Raw genomic sequence first — 13703 nt, forward strand, 5'->3', positions numbered from 1 at the left:
GATACCAGCAGGTTCTTTGACCGTTTCTACAGACAAAACCTGGCAGCCTATTTTTTTGACACAAGAACTGTTCCTAGTAAGTGCAGTGTTAGTCTTGTTTCGACTGAATGTATATTGATTCTGGCTGCATAGGTGTGTGCAAATGCTTACAATCAACATTCCCTCTCCTGTTTTCCACCCATGGAATAAATGTTATGTGCACCAAAACGTGTGATTGTGCACCACCAGTAGAAACACAAACCTAGCTGTGGGCACGCTGCTAATGTGCAGGTGGCATGGGAATCTCTCTTGAGTGGCCACATAAGCGCACAGCTTACAGGGAACACTGCTAGTTCATGTAAGAAGCACTCTGGGAATAACTCTCATCCTATCCCAAATATAGCATTTTCTTGTTCATTTCATCAGTTTCTGTAGATGGAAGGCTTTCTTTTCTACATCAGAGCTGCAGTCTAGAGCCCTAACCACTAGACCATCCTTTTGTTCTATAACAAAACTTGGTCAGTTGTAAATCCTCTAAGAGGTGGGATTCTCTGTCTTCTTCCTTGGGTAATCGTCCTGTTGCAATATATAGGTAAGCTGTAAGGATGTTATTTCTGCACTAAAACCCTCACTGTACAAAACAAAGATAAAGTCATGCAAGCGCTGTAGGAATGGGACCATGTAGCATCCTGTATATGGGTACAGATATTGAAGTGGGAACAATTCAAGTGGCAAAACGAACGGAGCAGTAGTTCCCACAACTCTTTGAACTTGTGTGCCAGTCCCAGATAAAGTGTTTTGTTGAAACATGTCCTGCTTGGTCAGGGGAAATGTGTACGCAGGTTTCAGGGTTCTTGATAACAAATTCATGCACCAGAGATTACTCTTAGCTTCATTGTTACACTGTTAGGGCATATCCTGCTAGGAGGGCATGGTAGTGAAGATTGCTTTCTATAGAGAGAAGCATTGTAGCATCTTCTGGAGCTGGGGTTACCAAGGGTCAAACCTTGACTTCAACAACAGAGAATGCAACTTGTGAACTCAGGCTCCCAGAGACACTAATGCAAAAATAAATACATCTTGGCCATCATTCAGACTACACAGAAAAGCAGTTGAATAAGGGCATATTATCTTATTTGGTCAATGCCCAAAAAATGCACAGTATTTTGTGTATAAAATACTTGGATTCTGCCCTAATCTTGCAGCTGAGGAAAGAAACATGTAATTGGCCAGATTTACAAAAATATTCAGCCCTGCCAATCCCCCTGAGCAGACTGGAGAATTCCCCATTTCCCATATACTGAACAAAGGGTTTGGAGCAGTTTTTAAAAAGCTGGTTGCTAGAACATGGGCTGCAAAAGGAAGAATAGAATTTTAAGAGAGAATTGAAAAAATGATGGTGGTCGTGTGGAGCTGTGCTGGGAGTGAGTTGATGGTGCAGCAGTCTGTACCGGTGGAGCAGAAGTGGAGAGGTCCAAGCATATAAATGACTGGGGTGGGGGAAAAAATGAGTAAATGAGCTTAGATGAGATCTTTTACTAGACTGACTTCCGTTAGTAAGAAACGCTTTGGGCTGCACAGAGCTCTGCTTCAGGTTTGGCAAAAGTATGGTTGGGACATTAGTATCTTCATCAAACCTGAAAAGCTTTGTGTTGCTTGAAAGCTTCTCACTTTCCAATAAAAGATCCTACCTCCCCAGCCTTGTCTGTAAATCAAGTAATTCACCCTGAAGCATTGCTAAATGGAACATGTGTCCCTATCCTGCTTCCCCACTGAAATCAGCAGAAAAATTGGATGTCAATAGAAGCAAAATTGCTTTTCTGATTACTAAATGGTATCACAATTTTTTTTGGTTTTCTACAGCTACGTCTGGTGAAGGAGGTTGAGGCTTATGAGTATTAATAGCTGAAGTTGCTCATAAACATAAATGGCAACGAGGCACTCAGCGCACAAAAATCCATTTTCATCCCATTAACAAGATTTCTCTTTGACAATAAAAAGTCATGGCTTGGGAGGCTAGTGTAAGAATGTCGCTGTTGTTGAACTGTTAAAGCTACAGCCATGCAGTTATTGCTGAGCTCAGGTCTCTCCACACAATGACAGGAAGGCCTGACAAGTTACTGGGCTTGTCATTTCTAATAGCTTTTGCTCATAGATACTTGTGAGTTTGCTACAGCAAGAGAAAATGCAATTTCATGTTGACACAGCACAATTCCATTAGCTGAACAATTGCCCTTATGCAGCAGTTACTCTGTACAGAAAATCCCCAGAGGAAAGCTCCATATCATTTCTCAGCATATTCACCATTTGGCATCTTGAATATGATGATTGTCTAGGAGTAAAGCAGGAACCGTTTGCTTTGTGTTTGTTTTGCTGAAGAGGCACAGATGCTGACACTACAGGTTGCACCTCCATAGACTGGTCCAGGCGGGTAAAGCTTGTATACTGTAGAACCTGCCGCATGTGTCTCTGCTAGGCTTTGTTAACGTTTTACACCCCTAGTTCTGGGGAGTAGTGGAGTGCAGTTAGTGGGCGGGTGGGGAAAGCCCTGGGGGCAGAGGGGAGCTGATTGTGGAAGGACAGGTGGGGAACAGGCTGTGGGGGCAGTAGTGGGGGGTTGGGTTGTGGAGGAGCAGGGGGACAGGTGGAGGGGTCAGGTCGTGGATGGGTGGGGGGGGAGAGCAGGCTGTGGGGGAAGTGGTGGGGGATCAGATTGTGGAGGGGCAGAGGGACAGGTGGCGAGTAGGCTGGGGGGCAGTGGAGGGGGGGTAGAGTTGTGGAGAGGCAGGTGGGGAGCAGGCTGGGGGGCAGTGGTGGGGGAACAGGTGGGGGTCAGGCTGTGGATGGGCAGGGGGACAGATGGGGGTCAGATTGCGGAGGGGCAGGGGGGTGGGTGGAAAGCAGGTGGAGGGGGTCGGGTTGTGGGGAGCAGACTGGGGGATAGATGGGGGTCTGGTTGTGGGGGGGTGGGTGGGAAGCAGACTGTGTGGGTTGGGTTGTGGGGGGGCGGGTGGGGAGCAGACGGTGGGATTTGGGTTGTGGGGGAGTGGGTGGGAAGCAGGCGGTGGGGGGTCAGGCTGCGGGGAGCAGGCTGTGGGATAGATGGGGGGGGGGGGGTTCTGGGGGGGTGGGTGGGGGGTCGGGCTGTGGGGAGCAGGCTGTGGGATAGATGGGGGTCGGGTTGTGGGGAGCAGGCTGTGGGATAGATGGGGGTCGGGTGGGGGGTGGGGGGGGCAGGGGGAGCTGGGGGAGCAGGGGGGGCTGTGGGAGTGGGAGCAGGCTGGGGGTGGGGGTCGGGTTGTGGGGGGCGGGGGGGATGGGGAGCAGGCTGGGGGATAGATGGGGGTCGGGTTGTGGGGGGCGGGTGGGGAGCAGGCTGGGAGATAGATGGGGTCGGTTGTGGGGGGGCGGGTGGGGAGCAGGCTGGGAGATAGATGGGGTCGGTTGTGGGGGGGCGGGTGGGGAGCAGGCGGTGGGGGTCGGGTTGTGGGGGAGCGGGTGGGGAGCAGGCGGTGGGGGTCGGGTTGTGGGGGGCGAGTGGGGAGCAGGCTGGGGGATAGATGGGGGTCGGGTTGTGGGGGGGCGAGTGGGGAGCAGGCGGTGGGGGTCGGGTGGTGGGGGAGCGGGTGGGGAGCAGGCTGGGAGATAGATGGGGCGGGTGGGGAGCAGGCGGTGGGGGTCGGGCTGTGGGGGCGCGGATGGGGAGCAGGTGGTGGGGGTCGGGTTGTGGGGGGGTGAGTGGGGAGCAGGCTGGGAGATAGATGGGGGTCGGGTTGTGGGGGGTGGGTGGGGAGCAGGCGGTGGGGGTCGGGTTGTGGGGGGGGCGGGTGGGGAGCAGGCGGTGGGGGTCGGGTTGTGGGGGGCGAGTGGGGAGCAGGCTGGGAGATAGAAGGGGGTCGGGTTGTGGGGGGGCGAGTGGGGAGCAGGCTGGGGGATAGATGGGGGTCGGGTTGTGGGGGGGCGAGTGGGGAGCAGGCTGGGGGATAGATGGGGGTCGGGTTGTGGGGGGGCGGGTGGGGAGCAGGCTGGGGGATAGATGGGGGTCGGGTTGTGGGGGGGCGATTGGGAAGCAGGCTTGGGGATAGATGGGGGTCGGATTGTGGGGGGAGGGTGGGGAGCAGGCTGGGGGATAGATGGGGGCGGGTTGTGGGGGGCAGTGGGGAGGAGGCTGGGGGATAGATGGGGCGGGTTGTGGGGGGCAGTGGGGGGCAGGCTGGGGGATAGATGGGGCGGGTTGTGGGGGGCAGTGGGGGGCAGGCTGGGGGATAGATGTGGGTCGGGTTGTGGGGGGCAGGGGGGGCTGGGGGATAGATGGGGGTCAGGTTGTGGGGGGCAGTGGGGGCAGGCTGGGGGATAGATGGGGCGGGTTGTGGGGGGGCAGTGGGGAGCAGGCTGGGGGATAGATGGGGGCGGGTTGTGGGGGGGCAGTGGGGAGCAGGCTGGGGGATAGATGGGGGCGGGTTGTGGGGGGCGGTGGGGAGCAGGCTGGGGGATAGATGGGGGGGTTGTGGGGGGGCAGTGGGGAGCAGGCTGGGGGATAGATGGGGGCGGGTTGTGGGGGGGCGGGTGGGGAGCAGGCTGGGGGATAGATGGGGCGGGTTGTGGGGGGGCAGTGGGGAGCAGGCTGGGGGATAGATGGGGGCGGGTTGTGGGGGGGCGGGTGGGGGCAGGCTGGGGGATAGATGGGGGCGGGTTGTGGGGGGCAGTGGGGAGCAGGCTGGGGGATAGATGGGGGCGGGTTGTGGGGGGCAGTGGGGAGCAGGCTGGGGGATAGATGGGGGCGGGTTGTGGGGGGGCAGTGGGGGCAGGCTGGGGGATAGATGGGGGCGGGTTGTGGGGGGCAGTGGGGAGCAGGCTGGGGGATAGATGGGGGCGGGTTGTGGGGGGCAGTGGGGGCAGGCTGGGGGATAGATGGGGGCGGGTTGTGGGGGGGCAGTGGGGAGCAGGCTGGGGGATAGATGGGGGCGGGTTGTGGGGGGCAGTGGGGGCAGGCTGGGGGATAGATGGGGGCGGGTTGTGGGGGGGCAGTGGGGGGGCAGTGGGGGGCAGGCTGGGGGATAGATGGGGGCGGGTTGTGGGGGGGGGCAGTGGGGGGCAGGCTGGGGGATAGATGGGGGCGGGTTGTGGGGGGGCAGGCTGGGAGATAGATGGGGTGGGTGGGGGGGGCAGGCGGTGGGGGGGCGGAGGGAGGGGCAGGCTGCTCCGAGGTCGAGGTCCCGCCCCGGGCAAAGTGAAGGGGCGGGGCCAGCAGGGGGCGTGGCCGGCGGAGCACGGCAGGTCGCGTCGGGCCGGCAGGGGGCGGCGCTGGCTACGTCGCGGCGGCCGCACGCTGGGGGCGTGGCCGGCGGGGGGCGGGGCCGCGCGGCGCTGGGCTGCGGCCTGTTGTGTGAGGCGCTCGGGCCCTCCCGGGAGCCCGCTCGAGGCTGCTCCGGCCCCGCCCCGCCCCGCCATGGAGGACCCGTCCCGGCTGCTGGCGGCGGCGCACGGCGCGGGGGTCCCCCTGCCCGGGGGCATCCCGCCGCCTCCCTCCGCCGGGGACCCGGCCGCCGCCGCCCCGCCGCCGCACCGGCTGCAGCCGGGCCCGCCGCCCGCCGGGCCCCAGGACACCGGGGACATCCTGCAGCAGATCATGGCCATCACCGACCAGAGCCTGGACGAGGCGCAGGCCAGGTGCGGCGGGGCCCGGGGGCGGGGGTCCGGGGGCCCGGGGGCGGGGCGGCGGGAATACGGGCCCGGGGGCGGGAATACGGGGGCGGGGCGGGGCGGGGCCCGGAGGGTCCCGCGTTCTCGGGGCTCGCTGGCGCGAGGCCGGCGGGCCGCGCTGGGTGCTGGCTGGCTCGGGTTGTCAGCGGGCGGCCCGCAGGACCCGGCCCCGGCCGCTCCTGCCCCATTGCGCGGGCGGGCGGGCGGGCGGGCTCGGGGCCTGTCCTGGAGCGGCGCGGGGCCCGGCCGTGGGGCGAGCCTGGGCTGTGGGCTCGCTGACGGGACTGTCGCGTGTCCTCAGTCCCACCCCCTGGAGGCTGAAGGCCCCGCAGTCCGGTCAGCTGTCAGACAAACTTCTCGGGCTGTTTCCTGCGTGGGTCGCCGCTGCCCTCCCTGGAGCGGTCCCGTCTCATGGATGGAGCAGTCTGGTTCTATTACCCTCTCTTTCTGGGGCAGGAGCAGTTAGGTGATGGAGGTTTTCTATGATCTAGACGCTTATCATCTAAGAATCCAATTGAGATCAATTTATTTCGCATAGGTTACTTACTGAAGTCAGCTAACAGGAATATCTTTGACTCGCTAGTTGTAATGGCACTAGTGACCTAAAGGTCCAAAGTTCTATATTCACTTTTATTTTTCTGAGCCATTCCTTTTTTTTTTCAGCTGCTCTTAAAGGTTTTGGGGATGTAGATTTAATTTTTGAATGCCTCACTTGCTAGATCTGCTCAGGGGAAAATTTTAACTAGACTTTATCATCACCCCAGTAGAAATAAGTGTGGAGGCTTTCAGTGTGGGAGATGAACAGTTACTTTGTTTGTTTGTGGAGAGATTCTGTATCTTTGTCCCATTCATAACAGACTGTGGTACTGTTTAACACTTGCATATGGTTCCCTAGAGGTTAGTTGATTTAATTATTTTTACAAGCTATGTTTTAATTGAGGATGGGTGCATTTTCATTTTACTACTGGAGATTGGAGTTCAGATCATAGCTCCAGTCACAAGAGAAAATGTTTTCTGCCTCTTGCATAACTTCTGGGTGATTTGGCTTAGGAGTAGAATAATGGCAAGATTGTAAAAGCAGGTCAGGATTTAAGTGTCTGGTAGAGTACTATTTTCTTCCACTATTTGATCTGAGGAAGTGGGTCTGGCCCAGGAAAGCTCATCATCTAATAAACCATCTTGTTAGTCTTTAAAAGTGCTACATTGTCCTGCATTTTGCTTTAGCTACCCCAGACTAACACGGCTACATTTCTATCACTATGGTAGAGTACTGTGTGTTTTGTAGGGAGAGGGGCATGTGCACTGCACACAGGAACTAAATGGCAGATGACATTTCAGGTGTAAGGTGCTTTGACAGAGCTATGTGTGAGCAGTTTTCACAGCACCTGATTCCATTATGTCTTTATTACCCATTTAAAGAAAAAAGCCTCCCTGAGTACATTGTCTTTTGTGCATATTGTACTCTCTTGTGATCTTCCAGGGGATGTAACTAATTTCAGTGAATAACATTCGTTAAGAGATGTATCTGGCTTATAAAATTAGCAAAATAAACACCCATGCATCAGGTTTCAGACAGTGATTTGTGACTTTGGTTAGGTGTTTGGATGGCTTCACTATAAATTACTTATGTACTCTGAAAAGTTTATTTATCCTGACATTTAAGTTTTGTACTAGGAAAACTACCTGTTGGTGTCAGCAGCTGAATTGGAGCTGGAAATGGTTTAACTTGCAAATATAAGCAATGGCACCTCGTGGTCTGCATCGTTTCAGAAATGGTAGAGCAGATTTTAACTACACTTTTGGAAACTATAATGAAAATGATTTATCTAAGTACACAGAATTACTGAAAATAAATCCCAGGCCCATAAATGTGTCTGGAATGATCTGAAGATAAGCAAAATTGTAGCTGCGCATTCCTACCATATAACTCTTGAGTTAAAAAATGATCTTGGAGTCTCCTAGGAGAGAGTTTGTGGTAAACTTGGTTTTGTATACTGCATTTACTGAGTAAAGATATTGTTTTATGTATTTTTCAAATGATAGTTTGGACTACTTTGAGTGAGAGGGATTCTTCGGAAGTGCTCGTCTGTGTTCCCCTGACTCTAAATCAGTCTCGAAGTGTGGTGCAGTGGGGGTGCTGTCTGCTCTGTAGCCTGGGGTCCCCCTGCGCTGTGATATGAGATTCTCACTGACTTTCCCAAATGTGGATTAACTCAGACACCTAGGCTCAGCCTCCCAGGGAGAGAGACAAAGGGAGGAAGGCGGAGACCAGCACCTGGCTGGGGGGCAGGGCCTGGGAGGGAGGCAGTGGCTGTCAGGGAAGCATGAAGAGAAGAGGCTAAGCTGGGGCCATGGACCCCTAACCCTAGGGCGGAGGCATCCTGGCCCTGGTCCCTGTAGCCACATCACATATGTGCTGTGCTGTATCCTGAAGGAACAATAAACCTCTTTCTATTCTACGACTGGCGGAGTCTGTTCTTACTGCTACGGGGGTGCAGGAATGGGGGAACCCCGACTGCGTCATCACAGAGGGGTAGCTGCATTAGTGTGTATCTGCCAAAACGATGAGTCCTATGGCACCTTAAAGACTAAAAGATTTATTTGGGCATAAGCTTTTGTGGGTAAAAACCATTTTATGGAATGCATGTCTCCATGCATCTGATGAAGTGGTGGTGGTGGTGTGTGTGTGTTTACCACAAAAGCTTATAGACAAATAGGTTTCTCTTTCAGGTGCCATAGGATTCCTAGTTTTTTCTGAAACAGTGATGGGCAACTTGCGGCCCAAGGGCCACATGTGGGACATTGGGGTTTTGTGTGTGGCCTGCAAGACTGTTTGTTTACCTTTGTCCACATGCAGGATTGCTGGATTCAATGGGTTTCTGTCCGTGTAACTATTTTCCTACTGATATTACTAAAGTGACACATGTAAAGCCAGGGCATATGAAATGAGGTGCGTGCTGATTGCATGCAACATTGACTGACGGAGAGCGCCTCTGCATCCAATCAAAGCACTGCTACAGTTTAATTTGTGCACACTGCAAATTCAGGGTATGCAAGCACAATTAGCAAAAGTATCCTATCCTGGGAGACCATCTTGGTTATGATAATCTTATGGCCCACTGACAGGGAGTGCCACTCATGTGACCCACACACTAGTCTAGGTTGCTCATTGCTGCTCTAAAATAATGCATGTTAAAATGAAAAACATTACTGAAGAGGATGCTATTACTATTTCAAATGTACATGTTTTCCAGTACCCGTGGTGGTATGAGCCATACCCTAACATGCTTGCTGTCCTCAGCAGTCACTGTAACACACAATTAAAGCTCTTTATTGCTACTGTATAGTAAATATATGCACAGTGTAATGTATGTCACATAAGACACTGTAGTTCTGTTGGATTTTCAAAACTTACCTGCAGGAGAGCTGAACAATTTGTTTTGCCTGTGAAAAATAATTAAATTACGGGATCCTAGTGCTTTTTGTGTGGGCTGAAGTGCTTTAGCTATTTTCACTGTTTTTAGAAAACAAAAACTTCAGAAAAAATGTTAATTTTTAAGCACAAAGTTTTTGAAGGCTTAAATTTTATAAAAATGCCCTTTAATGTGAGATTGTGCATGCACAAAATAGGTTCTTGCATTATAGACAATAATGGGTCCATTTGTGCAGTTTACTTGCAAACTGAAAATTTTGTTAAGCAAGCCTACAAGTCATTGTGTAGAAAGCAAAACCACGTTCCTCAAAAGCCAGTGTGTAACCACTCCAGTAGCACATATGCGGTCAAGGATGTTTGTTTGTTGTTCTGCTTTACCTACCTGCAAGATGGCTTAGCCATGATTTAGCTCCAGATGTGGTGTTTGCTTGAGTTTAATTTTACTCAGTATTCAAAAAACCTGCATATTGTACTGTACTGGGTTTCAGACTCTCATAACTTCATTGGGGCCTCTGAGTTTCAGAACCTTTAGTGTTTATATTCTAAGTTTTAGATTGCAAGTTAAAAACTGAAGAGCTGAAGGTTTTATTTAAAATTTATCTGCCAAAAATTACATTAATATTGGTATCAAATGGGTTCCTTAATTGTATCCTTCTATACAAGAATAAATATTGGCCATATTAGCTATGTAACAACTTCTGGAGAGCTTATTTCTGAGAACCTACAGCACATCTAGCTTCCTTAATGTGTAAATCAGTATTTTTAGGTCTGTTTTTAAGAGAGCTGGGTTTTAAGGCCTGGAGTTGGTGGTTTTGTCATCCAACAAGGACAATAGAACCCACTTGGCTTTCTTTTCAGCTGCCTTTGTTCTCAGGCTGCTTGCCTATGGGTAGCTATTGATCTACTTAGCTGATAGTGTGCATTATACCGTCCTTGACTCCATGTATTGAAGTAAGTCAGTGGACTTCAACTTGTGCTGTTTTGCTTAATTCTTATATTCTATTTGAATATTTGTGCAAGGCTTTCAGCTGACTGTCGTAAATGTTATTGATGAGGTCTTGTAAGAAAATTGCGTGTTTTTAACCCCTTGCCAATAGCTGGCATGTCGCTATATAAGGAATAACAGGATGATCTCTCTTTAATAAAGAAAGCATCTAAAAAGGGGGGCTACTTCTGGTTTGGAACATACTTTAAACATTCTTTTCACCACAACCTCAGGTGATGACTTTTTTGTTATTTTAAAATTATTTAGTTAAATGCACAAATGGCAGGAACCTAACTTCCAGTGCAAGACAGATGCCTGGTTGCCATTTTGTCCCTTTAAAAATCTTCCCCAGAGAAATGTGTGTGTGTTTATTTAACCGAGTGAGGATGATGGTTCACAGTTTGTCTAGCAACCAAGATGGAATGGCAGGTACATATTTGACTATAGCTGAGAATTGGCATCATTTTTTGGGGGTGAGTTGTACCATAGCTGATGTCCTTGCTGTCTCTTCAGAGAAGTACTATGGTACATGAGATTTTCAAGTAGTAAGTATTCATCTGTGTATTGTGATCCTACAACAAATGTCTGGACAACAAAAATGAATATACCATAGCTGCATGAACAGTTGGCCAAGCTTATTTTTAAGGCTTCTTGAGAGACTGAAATAAAACTTAATGCCTTCTGTGACTAGAGGAGAGACCAGCTTGAGATGGTAATGAAAGAGCTTCTCCATTGGTAGGGAGGAAAGCACAAATTACTTGCCACGTAAGAAAAAAGGCAAAGGAATTCATTTCAGCGTTCATGTATATTTTGATAGAGAGCTTTATTTTTGCTGATGCAGAGTATATCTCATTAGGATGTTTGAAAACTCCTTTTGTAGTTTCTCTCAAGCTTCGTAGGATATACAGGCATATGAAGAGTGTACATAAGTAAAAGTAAAGGATTACAAAATTCTTTCATATGTTTTCACTTTTTATAGTAATCACTTGAAAGTATGAAACTTGCCAGCATAACTCCCCTGCATATGTTGGTGTACACAAGATTATAATGTTAGTCCCAAATGTAGTAAAACGTGAAAATACTTAACTTGTGCAACATATCTTGGCTGCTGTTTTAATAGTTTTAAATTAAATACGTTTTAGATATTGCACTTGCCACTCAGTTTCTTAACAATTTTGGTGGATTTATGCTCGCATGTTCTGCTTTCTAAAATGTCTTGTGAATGGCCTACAGATACTGGGAAAACTGACTATGCAGTGAATGTGACCGTTTATGCAGATTCTGTCAAACAGGAATAAAAGCATTGACAGAATAGAAATGTTGTAATGTAGTTTTAGTACATTCAAATAGATTTTAAAACTTTTTTGATGGAACTGTTCCTTTAAGTTGGCCATGTCCCCTTAAATGATTAGCAGCTTTCTGTAAAACACAGATTATTTACATAGATGACTCCTAGAGATTTGTATAAAATTAATTTCCATTGCATATGCAAAAGGAATCCTTTCCAATTTAAAATAATACCCATCCAACAAAAAAATGGCACTAACAAGACATTTTTGCCTGTCCTCTTCCGGATTAGTTTGTATTTTATATCTTTTTATCATACCTTTCATCTGTTTGTCATGTCAATTGAAAGCTATTTGAGGCAACTACTGCATCTTCCTGTGACCAGTGCCTGTTGGGCATTACTGAACTACAAATAAGAAATAATTCTGGAGTGGTATCTTATCCAGCGGGCACAATGAAATAAAGAGGTCATTGTTTACTCATGGCTAGTGGTGTAATTTAATGTATTCTCTCTTTCCACAAGCATAACATACGTATTAATCTCCACCCCCCCATAATTTGTTTGGATAAACAAGGACAAAAAATTAGGCAGTGTCTGTCTCAATCATTGGAAGTATCATGCTTGTAGAAAAGGAGAATGTTTTTTAGTTGTTTGGAAAATTAGATAAACATTCTAGTGGGGCTCGAGCTACAGTTGTCAACTTTTCTATTGTAAACCCCTTTCTTTGACACAACTATATTGGGGCATCAAGGTAAGGTGTAGTCCATTATATGCAAATAATGCTTTTTAATATATTCACAGCAAAACTAACTGCTCTAAAGAATCAGTTAATATATACTAGGATTTCATCCTAAGGATGCAGTCAAATACATTCTGCATGATATTCCACATTATGAATTTATAGCAAGTTATGTATGATGTAGTTTTAGGCACTAGGTCCTTCTGCATGCAAAGAGGTGTCCCTTAACAGACAGCCAGACTCATTATGGCCAGCCTCTCCTTAAAAAGTATCTCTACCTTTTGTTCCTCTTGCAGAGACATCCTGACAATCCTCTAGGTGCTGTTTCTTCCATTTCTGTTCTAGGATGGTCTCCTTTTGTTAGGAAACTGATACTTGTTTTGAGTTTGATTAAACTAAAAGAAATTATATTTGATTTGATCAATGGTAATTGAGTTCTGTTTTGTGTTTAATGTTCAGAATCTGTATAATGTAAAAATGAGAGTGTCTTTCATTTTAGATGGACTGCTTTGTTGGAGCAAGTGGAAGAATAGTAATTCAGAAAGCAAGCCTTTGTTGACTACATCATATGAATTATACTTTTGGCAGAGTTTAACTTCTGTTTTTCTTCTGTCAACTACAAGCAATTAAGTATTTCGAGGCTATAAATTATTCTGGCGTAGAGTTCTGATTGCAATCTTGAGTGACTGTGAGATCAGAATTTCCAAATGTGTGTAAATCTTGTGCTGTGATGTGCTCGTTTTTACAAATACACGGAATCAGTTCTTTATAAACCTTGCACTCTGCGTCTTCCCCCTTCCATTTGGCATTCATTTTTTCTTTCTCTCCTTTTCAGAAAACATGCCTTGAATTGCCACAGAATGAAGCCAGCTCTTTTCAGCGTGCTGTGTGAGATCAAGGAAAAAACAGGTGTGTTGATGGAATTTTCGGAAAGTTGGGTGTCAGAAATGAACAGCTCCTGGGTCAAGTGCAGTTGAGAGAAGCTGTAAAAATAATTTGCTCAATCAAGGCCTAAGGCTTAGTGGTGATTTCTTGTCTCATACTTCCGTAGGTTGCATATTATTTGTAGCTTGCTTCCAAGAGTGCCCTGGTTTGAGAGAAACAATACTGCTCACTGCTTCTGACTTGAAAAACAAAATGTAAACATTACAATTATAATCTGAGTAGACATGGGTAGACACAAAGGGGTGACAACCAGATAACCAGTGTCTTTAACAGTATGTTGGCCATGTCATGCTATTCCTTGAAAGGAAATGTTTCCAAAATTGTGGAGGGACTGAGATTAACATTAGAAAACTGACTAGACCACAAAAAGGAGAGGCAGCAGAAAGATGGGGAAAAGACAAAAGCAGCAGGAAATTGAGTTGACAGGTGGCTTATGCGATTTATTTTCTTTGTGAGTGGGATTGTTAGGAGCAAATGGATTTTGATTGGTCACCCAGTGTATCAGTTGCTCAACTATAAACAACTGGGCACCAATTTCTGGATGTGTTGTTGTGCTTTGTTGTGTAAACTTTTGAGCTTACTGCATTAGGATGCTGTATTAAAGGATAGTTACTTGTAGAACCTGTTTAAC

At 48.5% G+C, this 13703-nt stretch overlaps 1 protein-coding gene across 1 annotated transcript in view; it reads left to right on the forward strand.

Moving 5' to 3' along the window:
- The first annotated feature begins 5320 nt into the window (after positions 1-5320).
- Positions 5321-13703, forward strand: part of PBX4 (PBX homeobox 4) — a 34465-nt gene continuing 26082 nt past the window's right edge. Inside the window, exons 1-2 of the mRNA XM_075902472.2 lie at positions 5321-5649; positions 12963-13036. Of these exons, the coding sequence (XP_075758587.1) occupies positions 5429-5649; positions 12963-13036 (295 nt within the window). The 5' untranslated portion in view covers positions 5321-5428. The remainder of the gene's footprint in view (positions 5650-12962; positions 13037-13703) is intronic.

Source organism: Pelodiscus sinensis, chromosome 31 (genome assembly GCF_052426305.1).
Source record: "Pelodiscus sinensis isolate ZL-2025 chromosome 31, ASM5242630v1, whole genome shotgun sequence".
In the NCBI taxonomy this organism is placed as follows: domain Eukaryota; kingdom Metazoa; phylum Chordata; order Testudines; family Trionychidae; genus Pelodiscus; species Pelodiscus sinensis.